The sequence below is a fragment of the Fopius arisanus genome, unplaced genomic scaffold, assembly GCF_000806365.1.
Source record: "Fopius arisanus strain USDA-PBARC FA_bdor unplaced genomic scaffold, ASM80636v1 scaffold00042, whole genome shotgun sequence".
NCBI classification, from domain to species: Eukaryota; Metazoa; Arthropoda; class Insecta; order Hymenoptera; family Braconidae; genus Fopius; species Fopius arisanus.
Genome location: NW_011887781.1, coordinates 250215 through 274863, shown reverse-complemented (window position 1 = coordinate 274863; position 24649 = coordinate 250215). Strand labels below are relative to the sequence as shown.

Genomic DNA, 24649 nt, shown 5'->3' with positions numbered 1-24649 from the left:
AGGTTCCCCTAAATAAACTTCCACTTTAATTCTGACCTCACCATCGGAAATTGCCCCAGCAGAAGCCCAGGCAAAGGGATCATATTTTTATTTTTCATGACTGAGGACTCTCGCCGTTCACGTCATTTTTTTTTCTCTCATTTTTCACCTGCATCTTTTTTCCCTTTTCCCATTCTCCATTTTCGCCGGTACAAATTCTGTCAGTTCTACTCTTTTTCGAGAATTCATGACTCACGTAATTGGCTTACCGAAACCTGTGATTTTTGAGTAGAGAATTTCGGCTGCGGAGGTCCATTGAAATAATTATTCCAATGCAACAGATGATAATTTTCAATTTTCATATTAAATTAATTCCTGAAGAACTCGACAAACTCTTGAAGTACTTGCCAATTAAGTACTGGCGAAAAATTCTCCGGGGCATTACCCCCCTAATGACGCGAATTACTCGTTCGACTATTCAAAGAGGAGTACTTTTCCACTTTCCTTTGGGTTTTCCACTCACTTTGACATACCGCGAGCTACAAATTACCTCGGCTCGAAAATTCTGCGTATTTATCTGCTCTGATGCTCTCCAAACTTCATCTCCACTAACAAGATAAATAAAATATGATACTGAATCGGGAAAATTGCGGGAAAATTCATGTATTAAGAGAAACACCACGAGTTTGCATTTGAAGATCGATAGCTTTCCGGAAAAATCAGAAAATAATCCTCACCTCTAAACACATACAGAATGAAAACAAAATTATTCACAGAGATGAAATTGAGCTGCTGCTTTTTCCTCGTTAATCTCATTACTCCCAGGATTTTTTTCTAATTAAAGAAAAATAGGGAGTATTATTCATTAAAAAAATGCTTTATGGGAAATACGTTAAATCACCTCCATAAACTCATTTAATAGTCTTCATTGTGTTATAATGAAAACAATAAAATTTTATTCTGCTTCGAAATTACATGATAATTAAGATTTTCATTAAGGGAATTCTAACGACAGTTTACGGTTGAGATTTTTCAGGTTTATCGTCCGTATAATGTGGATAAAAATATTGAATCATCCCTCTCCACTCCACCCTCAATTTCCGGGGGAACAGTAAACGAGAATAAAAAAAAAAGGTCTGAAATTACCACTAATCAATGAGTACGATGGAGAATCGATTGAGTTATTCCGAGCAATTGATAAGATTCCCTTTATCGATTAATTTAATCACTGTCTTTTGCTGGAGAATATCCTCATTGGGGTGAGCAATTAATTACAATTATTACCGGTGAAAGCTTTCGTCCATCATCATTTGGTGCGTTCTACCTTTGAGCCATCAAATACGTCGATCCATCAGTGTAGACTTCTCTGTGAAATATAGAACGCTTCGATCAGTGGACGTTTCTATCGCCCGCAGGGACATAAATTGAATCACAATTAGCGCACTAAATCCACCAAAAAGTTAACAACCATTTTTACCAGATAATTCAATAAAAAAAATCTCCGCTGGGAAATAAATTAAATGTGGGCATTGAGCGAGAAATATAATTTCTTCAAATTAAATTCACACCTGACCCATTTCGATTGAGATAAGAATTCAAATGAGATTGTTATTAAATTCCTCAACACACTTGTGACCTTGCCTGTTTATCTCAATTACCAATTTTCCAAAATTGATGAAATTTGTATTTCGTCCAAGCCACTGAAATGATTTTCTCATCGAAATTCGCCACAACACTGAGACTCCGATAACAGCATCGCTTACGTGCAAACATGTACGGACGATCGATAGTACGAAAATGCATGTATGAGTACGTGAACGAAAGCCTCCCGAAATGCATGAGCAATTAGGCCTGTTAATTAACGCTTCCAAAGTGATCGTGCAGTTGTGGCCGAAGGAAATAGCTCTTTGTACCACACAGGCTAATTGAAACTGTTGAAAAATTACCACAGGCATGTGGATGAAAAATTCTGTAAACGATTATCAGCAACAGCTAATTACAATTCATGCATACATTATCTACTTGATAGGTCAAATTAGAAGATACGCTTTGTACTAAAGTCCTGATTCAATCGATCCCCATTTTACCATCCCTCCGGTGTATTTACTTCGCCCATTAATTATAATTGTAATAATTATATTCCATATATTTTATACATTTTTTTCGATAATTGGGTGAATTCCAGGAATTTTTTTTTCTCGGTTTGAAGGTGAGTTACTGTTTTTTAAGTCATTGCGGAATGTATTTTGATTTTCAGGTGCCAACGAGTCATCCAGCAAGACTATTCTCTTTCATGAATCCTCTAGCGATTGAAATCTGGCTCTATGTGCTAGCCGCTTATGTTCTGGTATCTGTGACAATGTTTGTGGTAGCGAGATTCAGCCCTTACGAATGGAACAATCCTCACCCCTGTCATGGCCACTCGGGTCCTGAAATCGTTGAAAATCAATTTTCCCTGTCCAACAGCTTCTGGTTCACCATTGGAACACTAATGCAACAAGGAAGCGATCTCAACCCCAAGGTAAATCCTCCCCGAACAAATTCCTCTTTCACATATATTTTATTTATTCACATTTATTTTTACCAATACGATATGAAAATGAAAAAAAATTCCACCCTCAGTCCTGACTATTTTATTTATTTATCCCGGCTTCTAAAAATAAATTTAAAAAAATATCCATAGACATCCCATTGAAAATAGATTGTTGGATATTCTAGGCGCGAATTCTAGTAGAATCAAGTCCAGAATATTAAAAAATTCAAGTATTTTTTCTCTTTGTGTGGTATGCACGTGTATTGCCCTCGATAATTGTGCACTCAGTCGACTTCCGCAGAATGAACATCCCCGGTGGACAAAAAAAAAATCATAATACTTTTATACCTCGCCACAAAACCGTAAACCATTACTCGACTACTAAAAAACCGTATGCGAGAGAAATTGGCTTTTATCTCGCTGACCATATGCGAACAGATCGTGATTGATATTTCACATTTCCCCGGGTTCATAACGATGTCAATTTATGATGCGTGTCGAAGCTACATTCATTCCTCAATTGAGAAAAAAAAAAGTCATGAATAATTTTTTTCAGGCACCGGGGGCAAAAGATAGAATGTTAATCTACTTCAATCGATTTGGAAATAAAAAAATTTGCACAACAAAATTAAGAATTCAGATAATCTTCTCCAATTTCGATTGCCGATTGATTAAAATGATGATGAATTGATTATGATTGCAAGTTGGAAAAGTCGACAAATAATAGCCTCCGGTGCATGGAAAACAGATAATGTATTCATGAAGGCCCAGCAATCACGTTCTCATTACGAATGGCGACCAATTTCCCCTTGATTAGTTTCGAGTGACGCTAACGATTCAATTAAACTGCCGTACCTTATTAGACCCGATTAGCCGTTTAATTCGCCGGATGATAAAAATATGAAGTGCACGACGATGAAATCGACACGAACAACAATTCATCTCAATTTTTGTGGCTTCAGAATCCTTTCAATTGCCCCGGGCGGCCAGAAAAAAAGACTTGTGCATCATTTTTCTTCCATATTTTCTCGGAAAATGTCTGACAAAGCACGCGATGGAGAATTGGAGAGGGAAGAAAAAACACGCGAGACATTTTGATACAATACATCTTATCCAAATAAAACCTCAGGACGTGCCGTTTTGCAATTCACTATTGCAATACTGGTGTACCCCTATCTCCTCGTGAACTCTCGACGTAGAGGAGATCGCATTTACCATTATTTTTATTCCCTCACTCTATTCAACTCGTTTGTCTAGGTGCACTTCATGCGCCACACCCCTCGCTTTCTAAAATGCACACAGATATATATTTTTTTTCCCCTTTTCTTTTCATCCCACATCGTGCCCATTTTCGCCTCATCCTTTTTGTCTCAAATGATACCCCGGTTGAAGTGCAATTTAATTAATTCCAGGCGGCGAGTACCAGAATAGTCGGTGGTATATGGTGGTTTTTTACGTTAATTATTATATCGTCTTATACGGCTAATTTAGCGGCGTTTCTCACCGTCGAGAGAATGATAACGCCCATCGAAAATGCTGACGATCTTGCTGGACAAACTGATATCACTTATGGAACATTGGAGAGTGGTAGTACCATGACCTTTTTTCGAGTGAGTTCATTATCATAAGCACGAGAAAGTGCAATTAATGCAATTTAAAAAAATTTTATCAACCAGCAATACTCAATAATTTAAAAATAATCGACAATTGATCGATTGATTGTTCTCGTTACCCAGGACTCAATGATCGAGACATACAAAAAAATGTGGCGGTTCATGGAGAACAAGAAGCCATCGGCATTTGTGCCAACCTATGAGGAAGGGATCCAACGCGTTCTCCAGGGTAATTACGCCTTCCTGATGGAATCAACAATGCTTGATTACATCGTACAAAGAGATTGCAATCTCACACAGATCGGGGCACTGCTCGATAGCAAGGGCTATGGAATAGCAACACCGATGGGTGGGTATATGATTGAATAATATGATTGCAACGTGACAATTGAAATATTCCTTGTTAAAAATGTGAGTAGGTTCGCCGTGGAGAGATAAAATATCACTTGCCATACTGGAGCTGCAGGAGAAGGGAGAGATTCAAATGCTGTATGACAAGTGGTGGAAGAGTCCTGGTGATACCTGCAAGAGGAAGGAAAAGGGCAAGGAGAATAAAGCCAATGCCCTGGGTCCAGCGAATATTGGTACAACGATTTTATCGATGCGATAAAATAATCTCGTGTTTAAAATCGTGTGATCTGATGAATAAGTTTTCTCTCACACTGTGAGAAAAAATTATTTCAATGGGGATACGCTATCTTGTCTTGCGATGAATAATTTAATTATTGATTGATCTCTATAATTTTCAGGTGGAGTTTTTGTTGTTTTACTCTGTGGCCTAGCCTTTGCCGTTCTAGTGGCAATATGTGAATTTTGTTATAATTCACGTAGACATTCGCCATCGGAACGTGTAAGTAGTGATGAAGAGATATGAGTATTTTTTTCAATTCCCAAGAGGCATGATGAATATTCATTAGCTGCTCTGTGTTTTGCATGATTATGAAAAGCACGAACTCATTGATTGACGTCGTGTAAACTCGACTAGCATGAGTCCAGGGGAATCGATGGAATGAAAGGTGAGAGTCCCTTCAAATACAAACCTCTCGGTACATTTAACGAGTCTAGTCAGAAGCCCCAGATCTAATTTTTCTGGCCACCGTTTTGTGCTTTAAGTTAATTAGCTTCCAGCGCATGATATCGTTACTCTAATCTTTTCTCACAGCAATAATTAGAATTTCTCTCTCGGGGATGAAATTGTTTCATGCGTGAGATTCATTTTTTTTTGTCATTATTTTTTCTGGTAGTGCGTCAACATCATCGAGGGAATGAGATTAAACTTTCACTCAGGAATGGAGTCTGGGAGTTAAGTGGAGTTAATGTAACAATTTTCATTGAAATTTGCAGGAGACACACGCTGTACAACCACCCCCAACGTGCTCAGGGTCTTTGCAGACTGTCACTCAAAATCCACAGCAGCAAAACTCGAATAATCAGGAATCACTGTGCTCGGAAATGGCACGTGAATTGTGTCGTGCATTACGGTGTCGTGCGTCATCACGTCGTCGAAAAGCTTGTGAAAAGTGCTCGACACATGTTGTCGGCTACACCCTAGATAATCCAACTGCCACTCCTCTCAATGGGATGAGATCTCAGGTGACTGAAAAAAATTGAATGATGAATACTCAAGGGATAAAATTGAGGGTGAAATCCAAAAAGTCAAAAGAAAAACTCGTGTTTATCTTTAAGTCGTTTTGACTATTGCTTTGAAATTGTAGACGTGGAACGAAATTTCTCATTTTCAGAGAGGCAGCCTGGGTATCTCCGGAGATTTACCAGCTCACATTCATATGCATCATCATGTACCCCACGAATACGATGGAAATTGACAAAAACGTTAGTATGTCACCCCACCGGTTCTTCACTCGCGAAATCATCGTTTGCAAGAAAGTACTCATTAATCAACCTCCAAAAAAAAAAAAAAAACTCAAAACAAATTTTGTATAGTGATGAATGATGAATGAGAATTGTCGACACTGTTGCATAAAAAGGCTGAAATAAATGTTCATGAATGTGTCAGGATGTTCTCGCGATTCCAGGTAATTCCTCACGGTTTGTCCGCCCTTTTTACCCTGACGAATTCCCTCTAATGCGCCCAGTTGTCTTTCACATCCATGAAAATTTTTCAAGCTGAAGATGAATGCGTCATTTGCACACTCGCTGTAACACACGTCTTCGTCCTCTTCCCTGTTTCAGTTATGAGCCAAAAGGGCTGAAGTAAGGAAGCACACGTAGACTAAAATGTAAATAAAACCGACAACAACTGCTAGCATATAATTAATTTAAATTAGTCATTAAATGAGCCGTGAAGTGGTAAAAAAGCACGATAATTAGTCGTTTATGAAGACCAGCAGAATGACCACCAATTTTCAACTTGTTTACCACTTCATTAACAAAATGATGAGTAATCATTCGATGTTTGATGTCATTTTACGTGTATACGTGGACCTAGATAAATAAAAATATCAGGAGAAGAAAATAAATAAAAAAAAAACAGAGCCATCATTTTTTTTTATATAACATCATTTATTAAGGGATAAAATAAATGACAAATAACATATCGTTTATATGAAACTATAACATTTCTTAGTGTTCATTGTTCGTTTACGATATAAAAGAAATCACATCACAAATGACCCTCCCCCCATAACTGACAATCAAACCTCCAAATCGATAAATGAATGAGTGAAAATAAAAATATTAATTGTGATTATTTATGCAGCTGAATCATGACAAGATTAGGCAATGACCGCAGAGCTTAATCGAGTCAGTGAAGTCAGTGAATATTTTCTGGAAAAATATAAAAAAACAAGTTATTATTGGTTGGGGATTTGATGTCAAGTGCAACGTCATTATCGATCTTTGATCGCTATTATCCCATTACAATTGAAATTGTTTGTCTGTCCAGTCCAAGAATTCTCGGAAGGGCCAGTATCCCAATCGCTTGAAATCATCACACGATCATTCTATTCTGTTTTTCGGTGGCATTTATAGGATAATTACATTCTGTCAATTCAATACCTATCAGTACTTTATTAGTTTGCAGCTCTATTTATGGTTTCTCAATGAAACTTTACTGGTATTCATAATGCATGCCTTCATTCTGATTGTTTAGGGCGTTCCGGTGACAATAGTGAAAGTACGGTTTACAATATTTTTATTAGTGTCAGTTAAAATGAGATTTTTCGCTTTGTTTCTCCCCTCGCCTTCTCCTCGTCTCTGTTCCACGAATAAATTATTAAAAAATGGAGTTATTGATAATTAATATTTTTGAATTGCGTGTGGTACGAAGCTGGAGTTCGATCTTAATGTGTTGTGATTAAAAAGAAATATTTATTTTGTTTATTTGAGTTAGAAATATCACGATCTAATTCAACTGCTCAACTTTCTGGTCACTCTTCACGAGTTGAAATATCAAATCACACAAGCCTTGGTTCAACCTACTATTCAACATCACCTCAATTTACAGTTTAGCAGTGAATTGCTAAAACGTAACAGAATAGTACATTATTTTTATGCTCATTGGAGCTCCAGGTATTTCCATTGCGAGTGATCTGAGGAGAAAATAGTAAGAGAATAAAATTAACCATCAGCCAAATTATTCTTATTATTTTCTGCAGATAACTCCATCTGAAATGAATTCTATTTGCTACGTTTCATCATTCCACTGAAGAACTTATCTTAAAAATAGAGAAAATCCATACGTCGTATGGTTAAGAAAGACTCAAAAATAATTCTACATTCTAACACTGTTACATCGTCAAAATCACGTTTTTTTCGCATTACTTCATATCAACAATCGAAATTAATCGTTACAAATTTCACTCGTTAGTTATTTCGTCCACGAAGAACCAACATCGTGCCTTTGAGTACAAAAAGGAGAAAAAAATTCATTAGAAATACAAGACAAGTATCTCGATTTAATATTTATATATAGATATATCTTTCTTTCATTTTTTTTCATCGTTAAAAACAGTTTTATTCACTTTTTTTCTCGCTCAGTCCCTCGAAGAGATCATTGCATGAGGATGCACGTCATCACTTAATTTCTTCACGAGTGAAATAATAAAATCAGGTGATTAACTGGGTGGAACGCATATCCTCATTCATGTTTTGTTTCCTTAACTTATTAAAAAAAAAATACGCCCTGTGAATTCTCCACAGGGTCTTGGCCAAATGCCAATAAGGGACCGATCTTAAAAAGAAATAATTGTAAGATGAGATGAATGATTAAAAGAATGGTTAGAAGACAGTGAAAGGTAAAAAACTAGGGGAGACAAGAGATGCGCATGGGAAATATATAAATCGAGAGTGAATTCATTTTCATCTGTGAATAACTTGGACAAGTGAGTGGTGTTAGGAGACAAAATGACGAAACCTCTTGTTATATCTCTCTTAATTTCTCATTTTCGAGATACATTTCACTACTGAACTCTGCCTAAACTACTCTTTATCGTAACTGAAACTCATTATCAGAGTCATCAGAGGACAAATATTTGTGAGACTTAGTACTGAATATCTTAAACCTATAAACCACGATATATCCAATGAAAAATGAATCATGTTTTACGATTAACTTGAAATTGATTGAATTTTCTCTTTCTGCGTTTGTTCCCTCGATTTTGATTTTATGAATTTAATCGTATTTCTACCACGGACCCTGAATTTTATTGAGTTTTTATTAGTGTTTTATGGAATTGATTGGGGATAGAATAGATGGGGAGGGGATGGGGGGAAGAAAGAGAAGAATGGAAAATTTTTACTCTAAATCTTCTTACATGTAAGAAGTTTTATTTCCCGAGGCGACAAATGCAAGCGATGATGACGAAAAATATCTATTTGCCAAATTGCCATTTTCATTTATTAATAATTTCGCAAATCGGATTATCGGGCAGAACGCGATTTTTTTTTATTAAACTCAATACTGATGCACTACTGCTATCAAATTTTTTATGATTATCGATCAAAAATTATTCGGGGGGTGCCAGCTTAAAATAAATGTAATTTCCTCCGACATCATAAAAAAAATTTCCATCGATTGAATTTTAAGTGGGAGTTAACCACGATGAACTATTGATAAGGGACATTTTCCTTTTCGAGAAGGAGGAGGTAGGAGGGAGGAGTTACTACACTGTTTATCTCTCGACGCGAGCCTATCTGATATGTAAACACGGTTTTATGGTATAAATACAATTCAATGTCTCGGCTATTGGTCGAAAATTTTGGTACGATTCATCAATTTGGTTGGTCAATTTCATCACTAATCCAACTCCTTCATTCTTCTCTTTCCTCCATTATTCCATACTTCAATTTTTCTATGGGATCTCAGATGGAAATCTACTCTAGCGCACACACGGTTAAAGATTTTCAATAGACAATGTTAATTTCTAGATGAATTTTTACAATTTCTCCACATTTTTTCTTCAAATATCCCCAAATGTATACAATATATATCCGTTCCTTCTATTTATATGATTCAATATACGATCACAGAACATTAATTCGTTTTATGCCTTGTGATTTACGTGGATTTGATTATTTCCCTTCAACTTCTCAAAAAAAAAAAAAACGAGTGATTATTCAAGGTGTTCAAATCAAATCAATTGACTCTCAAGAAGTGTTGGAGATTATGTTCTCAAAATCTCTGCAACTTTGTTCACTGAAAAAAATTCAGTGATCCCATTGAATTTCAATCCTAACATCGAAGGCATGAATATTCGTTGATTTCTACGATCTGTCGATTACGTAAAATTTTCCAATAATTGGAATTTCCCAAAATTACAATGAATTTGTTCTCTCAAATGATTAATCCCATTATCTCTTTGTCTTGTATTTTTTGTGGCTAAATATCGTTTCAATCCAAGAGCACAATCCTCTTATTTACACGATTGTTCATTGAAGGGTAAAATTACGTGAATTACATTTACCCAAACAGAAGCAATGAAAGATATATTATATATTTCATATTAATCATCGGCCATTTACGATTATTACAATAGACTCTGTCACATTTTAAATCGTCACTCCAATTAATTACAATACGAGATGAATTGGGCGGTCGACTCTAAATATTTTTTAATGAATAAACGGACAAAATAAAAACACTGAAATTTCAAACACCGACAAGACCGATTCGAGATGAAAAATGCATCTCTACTCGCAGAATCAAATATTTCTCTTCTTTTGGTCAACAATTTCCTCCGAAAGAGACAATTTAAATAAAAAATAAAGACGAGCTGGTGGAAGCACAGCTCGAAAACAATAAAAATAGATAATTTGATTTAAAAAAAGTAGGAACGAGCCGAATATACAATAATACACAATCTATTATTTACAAATTATTGAAAAGCCCCATTGTTCTTGGATAAGGGGTTAAAATGAATAATTTCCAATCACTCTCCTCCATTTTACAATTGAAAAATCCTAATTTCTTACAATTTACACATCACTCCCACTCTTATTCACTTGAAAATTTATAATTTAATTTTTATTCAAAGCTGTCACTAGCTCAAAACGTCTCACTAATTGTCTTTCAACCATTTTCCCTCCCACCTCCCCCTCAACGCCCACGGCAAGCGACAAGCAGAGAGAAATAATATTCAATCAAAATGATATTTTGAAAAATCAGGAAGAAGTGGAAAAAATAACGTCGACGTCCATCACGAGAGCTAATCTCCCACAAACTGCAAAGTTCAGATCTCGAGTCATTGACTATTTTTTCCTGACATTTTCGCAAAACTGAAATCGACAAATCTGCTCCACCCAAAAACTCGACAAAATGTTTCCGCCCACTTACCAAAATCACGCCCAATCTCTTTGGAAATCGACAAAAATGACTCATAGTGCCACGCACTGGTGACTCCAATTTCTCGTATCTTGCCAATAAATTTTGTAAACACTCAGCTCTTCCCTCTGTCACTATGTATTGTTGTGAAACCGCCCGATGAAATTCTCTTGATCTCTCGTCACTGGAGGAGCATCAAGGCATCACTGAAAGTCTCAATCGATGAATAAAAATCAATGATCAAAATTCATCAATATTAAATCGACATTGTCCTCAAGATTAGGTCATATATCTCATGACAGCACGAAGAGCATAAAGAAGTTCAGCTTGCATTCTTGCTTCGAGAATCATGAGATTCACGTGAATTTTCTCACTGTGTTTGAACTCTCTCATGACTCTGTCATAATCCCTCTTGGTTACTCGCTCAGGATAACAGACAGCACTTTTTATAAATGTCTTGAGACTCCTCTCGAGGAGCTGATTGACTTCATTGTAGTCATAGTCATCATGCCTGATGCCAAACATACACTGAATGTAATTCCATATTGCTCGTCTGAAACGAGATGTGTCGACCTTGCTGTGTGTCCCCATCGTGTAGTACGTCAAATTGTAGGCGGTTTTGAATTTATCGTCTAAGAGATACCCAACGTCGTTGTAAAGACGATTTACCAGGGAGTAACCGTGATCATCCCAGGAATAGTCTTGTACACGAAACGTCGGTATGTCATTTAATTGTCCTCTCTTAGCAAAGTCTTGGTATATGAAGGTGGGATCGTCTATGAAAAGTCCAATATCAGAATCAAGAACTTTACTACTTCTCTGGGGTGCAGCTGCCAATTCCGCAGACTGCGTCTCAACAGTTTCAAATCGTTTCGACAGCTCCTCCTGAGTTATCTGATAGGACTCTGATTTTTCCGAGAGACGTTTCATTCTCTCCATGAGGGTTTCCACTCCTACCTCCTGTTCTCCGACTATACTCGGTGAAGATGGCGGTGACGGGGTGGTATCTGCGATAAAATACGCTAATTAGATTGAATTACAAGACAAGTTGTGATAAAAAATTAGTGATAAAAATTTACCAGTCTTGCCACCGCCCGTGGGTATTTTTTTGGGGCTGCTTACGAGCTTGTCTTTGGCAGGTTGCACATTATTGCTATTGTCCTGTACATTCTCCTTATAATGATGACCTGTGACATTGTCGAGTTCCTCGTTAATGCCACAGGAGAATACAAAAGATGATAGGGAGTGGAAATGCGCCAGTAAGACTATCGCGTGAACTACTTCAGCCAGTGACCAGCTATCCGCACCTTTTGTCAATTTCTGCGAACAAAACAACATTGGTTGACCAATTTAGAGTTATGAATAATAAATACCGAGTGGTTAAACAATCTCCTCGAAAGAAATTTCAAATAAAATGTATTTTCTCCAGGTAATAATCTGTACAGACGAATTTTAAATCCCATGAAATCTCGAATGAAATCGCTCCAACCATTTCTTTTACTTTCTCCCTGGTCCATTAGTTTCGGTTTTATTATTCCACCATTTCAAGGTTATTTAAATATCTTAACAAATTGCAAATTGTTGAGTTTCTGGGATTTCCCCAGAGAGAAAATATTTCTTTGTCCTTCAACAATTGCCTGATATTAGAAGAAATAGTTCACGTTTTCTCCATTTATTATTGCAATTACAATTTTACTGTTTTTACTCACCTCTATGTGAGTTTTGTTCAATAACCACGGCCTGTGCGCGAGAATCTTGTTAATCTCATACAGATTCTGTAATTTAGCTGGTAACGACCTGAGTCCTTGTAGCCAGGTGGGATCTCCGCCCTGCACCAGAAACTCTCCCTTCTGCAGGTTTATCAAGTAGCTGCACTGATGCCTTCCAGCAGCCTGCACAGTAGAAGAAAAAAAAAAAACAATTACATAAACCAATTGAATTACTGTTTCTCTCTGCAGCGTCAATGATCGCTAACAAGGCCATATCTACAAGAAGACTACCAGTATTTTATTGCCTCGGGTCACTTCTCGAGGGATTGCATGAACTCAATATGTAGAGTTAAAATGTCTCCGTTTCTTGGAACGAGCACACCAGTCGGATTGTATTGAATTAATGCTCCTTTTTTTTCCATGTTGAGAGATAAAAACAGATAAGTCCAGCGCGAAGAGAATTCACAAATTGTTCTCCAAGTGAAAATAATTACGAACTAGCGGATATCATAGAGAAACTTTGCGGAAAATTCCCTCAGGCACTGAACGTCAATTGCACAGGCAAATATTGACTTTTTAAATTTAAACCTTATCACCTTTTTATTCTTCTGTCCACCTATTATGGTTTGTAATCTCTCATATTTAATCAATGGCACGAATTACTTAGGGAATTCAGTGGAGAAGAAAATTTAAGTTGAAAGGATTCACGTGATATTTACATTCACGAATTATTCACCGAAGATATCGATCAAACTGAGGAGCTGGTATTTTTCCATTAGAATAACTGATTGTACGATAATTTGTCGAAAACACGTTATCGCGAATACGAAAAAAATAGAGTGCGAGAGAATTATATCCGATAAAAAATTTAGATAAACACCACGTGGCTTCATGATAAAGTTCATTTCACTTGTGAAAAGCTGTGAGCATATTTGCTCGTCAATTTATCAGTGAGTAATAATTTTTTTTCTCTCTTCTTTCGAGTTAATGTGACTATTATACACCTTCGTGTTTATTCATTGCTCACTCAAGGCCAGTATTTTCAGTGAGATGTCTCATTGAAAAACTTGACGACAGTGGAAACAGAGATGAATCTCCTTATCACAAACGTTTTAACACGTTGTGAAATTTTTTTGCACACCACTGGTAAACGTGTTTTGCAAATATTCTCACTAGTTATTCAATTTATTGAGTTTCAATAATTTTTACGATTGTTTTTACTGAGCCACGTGGTCTCAATGCCTTCCTTTGTGATTCGATAACCCCTGAACCTTTCAAAGATTTATAGGAAACACTGTACCTAATAAATAAAAAAAAAAAATTCAACAGAATCGCAATGTCAAAGTTTAACTCAAACGTCACATAAATTTTATTGACGAACGGTGGGTGATAATTTGTTGAATTATATTACTGCCACTTTAATACAGTGATTTCCTCGGTTTCCTCTTGGATTGAGGGACCAATTTAATTTGAGGTATTTTTAGACGAATTCTATCGTAATTGTGGGAGTTTCTTCCTCGATACTTGGAAAATATATAGTCTCAGTGAACCCTGGATTACTAGACTTTATCTTTTCATGACCTTACTCGTTGGACAGCGGACCGTCGTTCAAACCCCCATGCAATATCGCATCATAACTACTAGCCTCTTATTTTACTTTTAACTTTTCAGGCCAAAGCAATTATAAACTTTAACTAACATTTCAAAATATCTTTTTCTAGATAATTCCTAATTGATCATTCATCTTGAATTCTCAACTCAAATCACCCTATTACGACTATTTTATTATTTTTATATTTATTTTTGAATACTTTAGGATCCTCACCATAATGGCAATAAGATGTCGGTAGTCATAGGGCAGTGGTCCATCCCCACGTAGAACAAAGTTCTGTGTCCTGAGAAAATGTTCCAAATACGATCCGTGAGAGGACATAACGTGGGAGACATGATCCAGTCGATTGTTCTGGAGGAAGGCATCCATCAGCAACATATGTGTCTGAGAAATAAAAAAATTAATTTCCATTAGCTCCCCCGAAAAATTCAATCCTTCAAATTCACGAATACCCCAAGGCCCCCCGATATATTTCCTCCATAATTGCAGTTCTCATGTGGCAAACGCCTGAGTACAACCGGTTTTTACTGTTTGGAGGCCAACGAGTCCTTTTTTTTTCCTCTTCAAACAAAAATCAAGTATTCAATCATCATTAAACTGGAGGGGGAATTTCTCCTTCGACGAAAGGGAAACAGTGTCACATGTTGATTTAAAAAAAATAGAGCGATTCCATGAGAACAACGCCTACTTTTTTTTTTATTCTGTAATCGATGCATCGAGTTGCGTCACGTCTATTATTATATTCATACATATGACTCTGCATATAATAGGAAATTGTGTGTCTCTGAAGAAATGACGAGGCGAGCCAACTTGACGCCCCTGATAACGCACTTCAACGTCAGAAAAATTCTCAAGATCAGAATGAATTCTCTTATCAGTCCTCGCCCCTCCCCCTTTGCCCCTGTTTTTTTTATTACAATACAGTGTAACAACTTGAATTCTGGATTTATCGGGTGCCTGAAATAATTCGAGATGGAAATTTATCACTGCTACCTGATTGTTTGATTGTCGAAACATATCTGGATTTTCCAGACCAGTGAAAAGAACGAGTGGGTACTATCTTGATGAATTCACTAATCTATGAGTAATCATGCGATAAGGTTTGTTAATTGGGAAACAAATTTCTGATAGGAGGCAAATAAATCGAAAATTTCACAACTTTATTCAGCTCTTAAAAATAAAAATGCTGAGAATAAGTAAAACAGTTATTTAGTCTCAGGATCTCGATGGCCATTAAATTTAATTGAAATAGAATCGCGCATAAAATCCTAGAATCCCTCGAGAAATCGATAAAAGCTAATCAATTACTTCGATTTGCATTCTTCAAAATGCAAAATGTAAATGACGGAGTTAATTTGATTTTCATGCGTAACGGAGAACGAAATGATAAATTAATTTTACGACGGTCCATCCCGCAAGCCAAGCCCATCGGCGATAACATCCCCACAATCTCTTTTATTTTTTTTCTCTGTATCTTCCCGAGTCCTACGTCATCAGGAATATTACTCAATTAACCGAATCACAAGCAGCTCGCCTGATTCATTTCGAGTACGTTCAGCTCGTTCACTCGTTATTAACAAGTGTAAAAAAAAAAACTCCACGAGCAAAACAAGTGATAAAAGAATTGAGTTGAGGATGAAGAAGAAAAAAAACATTTATGAGCTGTATACACGTAGCCTTTCAGACAACAGACTTGGGAGAATTATTTCACCCGAGAATTTTGGCATCAATTGTTGGCCTTTTGCCCACCGGGACCAGAAAAAAAAAAAAAATAGGCAACAGCATCTTTTTGGGAGAATTTTAACTCCATTGTCGTCTTTTATCCGTTGGAGACTGGAAGTCGATAACATTTTTGGGGCACGTGAATTCTCATACGTAAATTTGAAAAAAATCTAATAGGCGAAGTTCCTGGATTTATTTTCGTGAAGAATTCGTGAGGAATTCGATTGGCCTATTTACTGCAGGATAAACCTGAGAAGAAGTCATTATCAGCATTGAAGGATAAAGTTTCGCAAGATGTTATTTTTTATTTAAATCAGACAAATACGCTCTTCAACTCGTTTGAACCCGATATCTTGGAAGATAATAATACTTGCAACAACACGCCACAGTCCTTTACGTTGTGAATAAGTTTAAGATCTCGGCACAAATTAAGTACACCTAGATTGATATGACACGTGTGTTCTCAAGTTGTCTTGATAAAGCTTGACCCAGTCTTTGTACCCAGATTGGGATAACGAGCTCTATTTTTCTCCTCACGCGAATCAAACAAAAATTATACAAATTACTCTCATGCACTCCGAATTAATCTCATCCTCACAGAATTTATTTACGTCATGCACCTCCTCATTCGCAAATTGTTAAACATTTTCGTCTGAATTTTCCGTGCCAAATGCTCGACATCTTGGGAAAATAAAACAAAACAGTAAATTTTCGATGCATATCTTCCCGAGAATAAATTTAAAACCAGAATATTTGGTATCTATTCTTGAATGTTGTTGAGCGAATTGTTACCTTGAAGAGGATTTGTATGGAAAATAAATTTGTGGATTGACATTTTTACGATTGAATTAAGACATTCTCATCTTCTTGTTGTAAGTTGGAGTATTAAGGATAGTATGAGCCATCAGAGACGAATAAAGCAACTGGTGCATGTCATGAGACGATAAATCGTTTAATCGACCCTGTAATGACTCAATCATCAAACCCTTATACAACTATTACAAAGAGAATTCCATAAACATCCGGTGGGAGATGAACAGCAAAAACATCCGGATCCCTTTTATTCCGATAACATGATTGCCCAGAAAATTCTCGTCTTCACAATAAATTGTTAAAATCAACGAATGTCCAACAAAAAAAAAATCGAGGACTTGAAATCGCCAGAAAAAACATCGATCCAACAGAACTTTTTAATCTGCAAATGTTTTACTATATTTTTATATGATTATTATTATTTTTTTTTTATCTAGGACGGATGAAGATTATTTTTAAAAAACAAGAATCGTGATCTGATGTTTTTTCATGAAAGTGTAAGAAGATATTAGATTTTCCGCGCAACGGCGCGTGTCGGTATCAACAGATGAAGGGGAATGAGTTGTGAACATTTTGTTGAGCTCCTAATCATGTCTAGTATCCCTCACTGCACATTGGAGTTCAGTTGGATCAAATAGTTTGGCATTTGAATTTGTTTGACCCGCCAGAATGAAAATCCTCGGTAATTCCCTAAGTTTGCAGAGCGGGCTTTTAGAATTTGCACCGAGACTGACCGATTCTCCCCGTAAAATAATCCCAGGTAATCATTACTTCAGTTGTAAACTGTTTGGTAAAGAAAAAAGGAGTGACTTATGGGAGTTCGAATGAGTTGGGGATGTTTTCATGGTTATGGAGGCGTACATTTCCTTGGAGACTGCAAAAGGTTTACGAGAAACAGATGGAATATACGATCGTTAAGTCGTGGCTTTCGTACTCGTAACTGGAAACATTGTACTCTATAAACCTGGTTCTCCCTAAATTCAAAGTTTCCAGCATTTATTTACAAAGAGACAATCTACTGAAATTAAATTCATTGAAAAATTCCCAAATTAAAACGCAAAATTTCCAGGCGCTCCAAAAGTTTCGGGTAAAAATTGCCAGTAGGGCGTATCATCCTATAAATAATACCCTTTAATTACTTTAATTAATTTTCTATTCCATGTGAATTACATTGTGAAACAAGAATTAATTGATGCAGTCAAATAAAATCCAAAAAAAAAAACAACCTGCGATGCGTGAACGAAATTATCCTGATCTTCAAAAAAAAAACCAATGATTGTTTACCATTGTTTGTAATCACCGGCTACCTCAATTACTCCACTAAGTAGAACAGTAAACATGTTGACAATGATCCACTGAACCGTGAATAATCCTCCGAAAGTGTCACAGATTTTCCATTCCCTCGGTTATTCACCCGAGCGAGATGCTGCCCTTGTCAAACCGATGACAACAACGGCAGAGAAAAGTGAAGGAAAAGATGAGAACAATTACCCAAGTGGAAATTTAAATGGTCAACCAGGAGCAAAAAACCAATCACTAAAACCGGGTGCTGATAATTTTCAGATGAGATTTGCAACGCCCGATATATTTAACGAACCCGATGTGTTTCATCAGTGCCTGATCGTTTCAGGCACAGCCAACCCCTGCTAAATTTCCGAGAGATGAATCGAAAAGATGAGGAACAACTAGAGGATGAATCGGTGAAAGAAAAAATTCTAAAGGCTCCGGGTTTTCCCAACCGCGGAGACAATAGCCGTGACGAATGAATCGAATTTTATTTGCGCTTCCTGCTAAATCCGAAACTGGTCTATGAATATTCATACCTACCATTCGGTTAATACATATTTTTAATTCATGTTGCGACACGAACAGCACCAACCATTGTTCCACGATTCTTTTATTTTTCCAACCGGTGGATTTTTACGGGAATTTAGTGGCTGTAGATAACCAACGGCTCAACTTACGACCCACATTATTCTTTTTTTTTTCAAATTTATATTTATTGTTGTTTTTCCCCTCCGTGAAATGGAACAAGGGCAATTATAGTATGAGGACACGGTTTGTGAGTGGAATAAATGGGAAGTATCATTTGACTGAGGAAGAATAATTTATCTTGATTTCAATAAATTTGCTTTTCAATTGGGACAATTACCCGGTGGATCCGCGATTTCAGATGAACTCAATCAATTATTGTATAATAATATGAAATATGAATGGATTTTTCCCTCGTGATTCCCGATTTTTCCATTTTTTTGGAAATCCTCTCCCGATTATTTATAACAATTGGAAGTTTTTCCACTATAAATCGTTTACGTGAATTGATTATTGCGGCCACGACCCAATTTTTGAAATCGTCGCTCTACTCCCGATGGAAGTCAAAGACTTTCGGACAGCTGATTACACAACCAGAATAACTTCAATTACATCTGCTTCGAGGCAACAGGAAGATTAAAAAAAAGTATGAAGAAAATTCAGAAAGAGATTATCGATCAAACCGCAAGAACGAATCAAGTGAAAAGTTCTTTGAGCTCTCCCTCGAGAGAACAAGACAGAACAAAAGTTGTTTCATTCTCCTTTGGACAAATGTTTATTACTTCTCGCATACATTCATCCACCAACTTTAATGGTTATACAACAGAGGGAGGAGTGCCGTTGAAAACTCATGTTCATATTTTCACAATTTTAAAAGCCTCAGTTATTTCACAACTGTGAAGGGAGAGACATTTGAAAACAATTACCGCGCACTTAGAATTGCCCATTAAACCATTGAAATTTTTTTGAAAGCCTCATAGAATATTAATGCCGTCGCGTATTCAACAAAAAGTAAAGATACAAAAATGAGGTAATCGTTGAGGATTATCTCTGTAGTGATTCTAAAAGCAACTCGTCCCATCGCGAAAAAGCTGTCTTTCTTGAATAATTCATTGATTGGAGCGATAATCTGAGATTATTTACAGGTTTAGTTGACACATAACCAGCAATTAATTCAATTACGCGAGTGGAAAAAATGCCCCACCTGTTTTCAATGGTGTTTTTAAAATATTATTCAAGTGAAATAAACTATCTGCTTTGCTTTTTAATGGCGTGCAATGAGACAGTGGCAGAGAGAGTACATGTGACGTTTTCTGGTGAAGTGTGCGAAAAGCGTAAACAGGAGAGAAGGTTCATATCACTCTAGTGCATGTAATTGTAGTTGTAGTGGTAGTGAGCACAGGTAAGCACGTCGAATAAGGTGAAGGAGGGGCATTCAGGATATATTTATTTACGTGTAGTCAGTAGCTGTGGAAATCGCGTGATTTTCATGACTCCGGAAAAATATCAATAATGAAAGATTTCAAGTGGAGTTTAAACCTCTAGACTTTTTCAGAATTTCCTTGAATTTTTTTTCGGACTTCAGGGCATTTCGCGAATAAAAATTGACAGTTTTTTATTATTTTATTTGAAAAGAATCAGAGAGTGGAGATGGAGGGGAGATTGTTGACGAATTAATTATAAAGATGACAGGAATTTACAAAGAAAATTAGAATAAAATGGATTCTCATATTTTTTTCCATTTGATTCAATCACATCAATCGATATTTATCCGTCAGTTGAAAGTTGGGGAGAAAGTTGATAATCGGGGTCGCGTTTATGTGGTTTGTAGTTTTTTCTCAGGTGTTCTCTTTTTTTCACGAGTATTCACATGTCAGCATCGGATGGACAAAAATATGAATGCAGTACATTTCCGAACTGATTCCTTTCAATTTGTAAATTTTTTTCCTTCGGTGCGTACCAATTTTCAGAGACGACAATGGAAAATCATGGATTTTATTTTTCTTTGTGGAGCGAGGATCATGAAAGGATCGTCTGGGTTTCTGAATGGACAGAAACCTGTCGAATACCCGAAATAAGGTGAGTTTATTCAAAAAGAAGGGCCTCAAGTGCAGACAATGACGAGGAAATATACTTGAAGATATTTTCTCGAACCGTTTCGCCAGCAAAACCTTTTCATGTTTCATACTCGAATCTCAACTCACTCTAAACATTTTCACAAATTTTCCGGATGGAAAACTCAACACTCAATTTTCTGCGAAATCATTATTAAAAAATTCATTATTACAAAATTCTAAACTGATAACCAATTTTCCTTCATTCAATTAAAATTTCAATTTAATGAAAAGCAATGAGGGTTTATTATATATTTTATATTTTTTAATTTGATAAAAATGTCGCCCACAAAAACAACAATCCCATGAAAAATATCTGAAAATTAACTTATTTTTTCTACTGCACGTGTGCTGGGAGAGTCAACAATCGAGAAGATAAATTTCTCCAATATCTTTATAACTCCTCACGAGTCTGCACACTCGAAAACTACGCACCAGTTACGATACAAACGTGCTGTAAAAACTGATGGGGAGAATTAAAAAAAAAAAAAAATACAAAGCACGTGTGAGCCATTGCTCTATTTATAGCATCCACTGGTATTGAAACATGAAATGAAAGAGGGGGGTGTAGAAAATGACTGGAGGGCCAAAAGAGTGAGATTGAAATTTATCGGCTCTTTTGAAGTCAGTTGAGTCGTATGAAAATAATAATCACAATTATCGGCTCAGATCCCTGAAATTCACTAGCTTTCAATCCCCAGTTGTCGACAAATAGTCGGAATTCGGCAGATCGTCTCCATTTACAAAACCAATATTTAATATTAGAACAGCTAAAATCATACAACATTTTCCATCGCTATCACCATTTTCAGCCGAGTTATCCTGCATAAAATATCTTGCGATACATATTTCGATTAATCTGGATAAAGAGCATCGAACCCAGTGCCTAAATAAAAAATAGAAATTACTCCAATAGTTTCTTAGATATTAATGAAAATCGAAATTTGAAAATTGGAAAATTAAAGCACGTGCTATAAATTGAGTTTTTGGAGTTCAGTTAGAGTGAAATTGAAATGAAGAAAGAAAGAAAGAGGGGAATAAACAAGAAATGAGGAACAACAAAGATTGAAGCGGTCATTCTTGGGGACAACAAGGGAAAAGTACTTTATGAAAGAGTGAGAAACACTCGGGATGAGAAAATGCGGGGCGAAAACAATGAGGCGAGACACTGTGGAGCCTTCTTCTATTTTTTTTTTTTTTTTCAGTTAGCGTACATGAAACAGGAAGACAATGACGATTGTTTCAGGCTTGTCGCGTCGTCCATTAGTGAGAAAGAGATGAAAAAAAAAACAACGCACCTGAAATCTTTATCGCAGATGTGAACCAAGTACATTTTTTTTTCTTTTCAGTAATTAGTGTTGTACACAATGATTGCAACTATCCATTAATGAACAACTCTATTATTATTATTACCGTAAAATCTTCCTTTAAAATTGAATTTTAATTAAACTTGAAAATATCCAAATTGTTTCAATTTTTTCATGAAAATGAATGGTCAATGAAAATTCATTGGAGCTTCAAATTTTTTTTTCAACTTTAATTTTAAAAATAGGGAAAACAATGAGAATGGAAAAATGATGGGATCATTTTATGGCATTTAATTTTAGATATCTCTATGAGTCATTTTGAAAATCGACGCTGGTTGAATGATTGAAGGGCCTCTGATAGTGAGACACGAGGGCATGACAGACCCACCAAATTAATTGAATTAGACCCACATCAAGGCTGTCCCCAAAACAGCATCATACGATTGCATTAGGGTAAGTTAAATCCCCCGAGTGAAAATCTCCTTTTCCCCATTACTCCAGTCTAATTTCACCCACCATAACGACAATCTAATCTAGAGCTACACCATCTGGTTAATTTTTCGTTGTTAAATCAATCCGGAAATGAGTTGAAGGCGACTGTTTTCCATAATTACCTATCAGGCATGAGAAAAAGAAGTCAATGAAAAACCTAAAGCGAACAATTAGAATTCCCTGGATTTTTATAAGAATTTGATAATTATTATGATTATGGGATTTTACGCTGACTCCGGGGACGATGCCATATTTTTAATAATTTTTCTGGGAAATAACCGGGGATTAGGAAAGAACAAAGAAACTGAGTTCGATGCACCCCCTTGGTTTATCAGTGAATGGCCCGATTTTCTAACGACTACGTACCATTGGCCAAAAGCTACTTGTACGTCTGACGTCATTCAATCGATTATTATACACGTGACAAATATCTTTGTGTAGGGGTTTCTTCTATGTTTGCGCAGACTCGTCTATTTCACAATCGGTATCATAGTTCTAGATGAGATAAGAGATCTGAATCGAAAGACAGAAAAATTTCAATGACTCGAGATCGACGCACGAAATATCTTTATTATTTCAATTCCAAATATTAATAAATTGTGGATAATCAGTTTAATTACGTTTAATTAGGTTTATTATTTCCCATTTTATCAATTACTATTTTTATAATTAATTATTGATTATCATTATTTTATTATTAGATCGGTATTATTAATTATGAATTTATTGAATAGATTCGCTAAATGTGGGTGAATGGGGAGATTGGATAATCTTTTAAGTTGAATATCAGTTTTTAAATTTCATCAGCGTTTTTGACACATTCGAGAATTCTGCCGGAAGTTTGTTCAAAATTTTTTAGTAATGGTGTTAGTCTGTTTCTGTTTATTGTCGTTGGAGTTCCCGTTAAGTTTTGAATAACGAACATTTCGTTCGTGTCTGTTCCAATTGAGAATCCCGTACAGCAAAACTCGCGATTCTCATGTGCTCCCGTGGAGATGCGGTGAAGATATAACCGGTCGTCGAGCAACACCATAAACAATGACTTTCTAACTGGGATGGGTTGTGTCAGAAGAAAGAGGGAAATATTATCGTGATATGGTCCAATCACGATATAGTGGCATTTCTCTCGTATAAAAATTATCCGGAGTTGTTGGAACTTCTCGATATTCGAAAACCAGTAAAAATTTTACTCGAAGAGGTAGTAAAAATCACCGGTTAAATTGACCCACTGTCTTTTTTTCATACTTTCGAATAAATCAACGGAAATTGCAAAAGGCAGGTCAATTACGCTTGCACGATTTTTTCAAATTTTATCGTTGGATTTATTGCGATTTCAATGCAAAAGTTTATGAGAAAAATCAACGAAAACTGTACGGCAGTTCAATTATTCAAAAGAAAATCAATATAAATGAAAAAACCATTATGTCTCAGTTTCGCGGGTAATTTAGGAAATTAGGCATTAAAAAATGCAGAATTTCTTTTCAAAATTGAAAATCTGGTTCCATCGGTGAAATATTGAGGCAGTAAAAAATATGGAATTTCGTAAGTTTAAATTAGATTTTGTATTTATTTGTTTAACCAGTGTCTCTTTAAAGTGGCGAGCATGGATTTTCTCTCGTATGTCTATTTTCTCTTGAGGCGACTGGTGAAAATGAGGGAAAATGGGTTTCAAGTGTTCTGGTAGAACCCCAGAGAGTTGGCTATCGAGTTAAAAAGACTAGAATCAGTAGAAGAATAGTTGCGCTTGCCTAAAAGGGATACATTAATTCTCCATCTGTGTTGATACCAACTCTCGAGGTCTTTCCAAGGCGGCCTATGACCGACGCGTAAACAACATTGGAAACGAGAACCCAGATCTTGATGGGAACCGGTTTTTCGTCTCGGAAAACGATTTTGCGTGGCTCCAAGGATTGAGAAAGATGATTATTTTGTTGATATGTTTATCGTCCGCCTTTCTTATTCCAACTATCGCGATAAAACCCTTAGCATCCATTTTTCCACAAAAATTCACATCAAAGCTGGAATTTTTCATTTTGAGACTCGTAGAAATTCGGAATTTTCGGGAATATTAAAAGACAAACAGATTCACGACGTGATGTGAGGTAATAATGGAAGTGAGTTTCGTCGTGTCAAGGAAAAATGACGAAATTCACGGGTGGAGT

General features: G+C 36.2%; 2 protein-coding genes across 9 annotated transcripts in view; one reads left to right on the top strand and one right to left on the bottom strand.

The window, feature by feature from the left end:
* Nucleotides 1-6638, top strand: part of LOC105266863 (Eye-enriched kainate receptor) — a 57014-nt gene extending 50376 nt beyond the window's left edge. For 6 of the 8 annotated variants that reach the window (XM_011305305.1, XM_011305303.1, XM_011305304.1 and 3 more), the window contains 7 exons: nt 2237-2500; nt 3925-4122; nt 4249-4474; nt 4545-4709; nt 4875-4975; nt 5470-5718; nt 5868-6638. In XM_011305305.1, the coding sequence (XP_011303607.1) occupies nt 2237-2500; nt 3925-4122; nt 4249-4474; nt 4545-4709; nt 4875-4975; nt 5470-5718; nt 5868-5951 (1287 nt within the window). In that variant the 3' untranslated portion in view covers nt 5952-6638. Of the gene's footprint in view, nt 1-2236; nt 2501-3924; nt 4123-4248; nt 4475-4544; nt 4710-4874; nt 5142-5469; nt 5719-5867 lie in introns of those variants that run through there. The other 2 variants (XR_892196.1, XR_892195.1) reach the window with 2 other exon arrangements.
* A 539-nt stretch (nt 6639-7177) lies between these two features.
* The window catches only part of Sesn (Sestrin), a 106895-nt gene continuing 89423 nt past the window's right edge, over nt 7178-24649 (bottom strand). The window contains exons 6-9 of the mRNA XM_011305301.1: nt 14441-14611; nt 12616-12798; nt 11986-12226; nt 7178-11913 (exon numbers count right to left, since the gene is read on the bottom strand). Of these exons, the coding sequence (XP_011303603.1) occupies nt 11186-11913; nt 11986-12226; nt 12616-12798; nt 14441-14611 (1323 nt within the window). The 3' untranslated portion in view covers nt 7178-11185. The remainder of the gene's footprint in view (nt 11914-11985; nt 12227-12615; nt 12799-14440; nt 14612-24649) is intronic.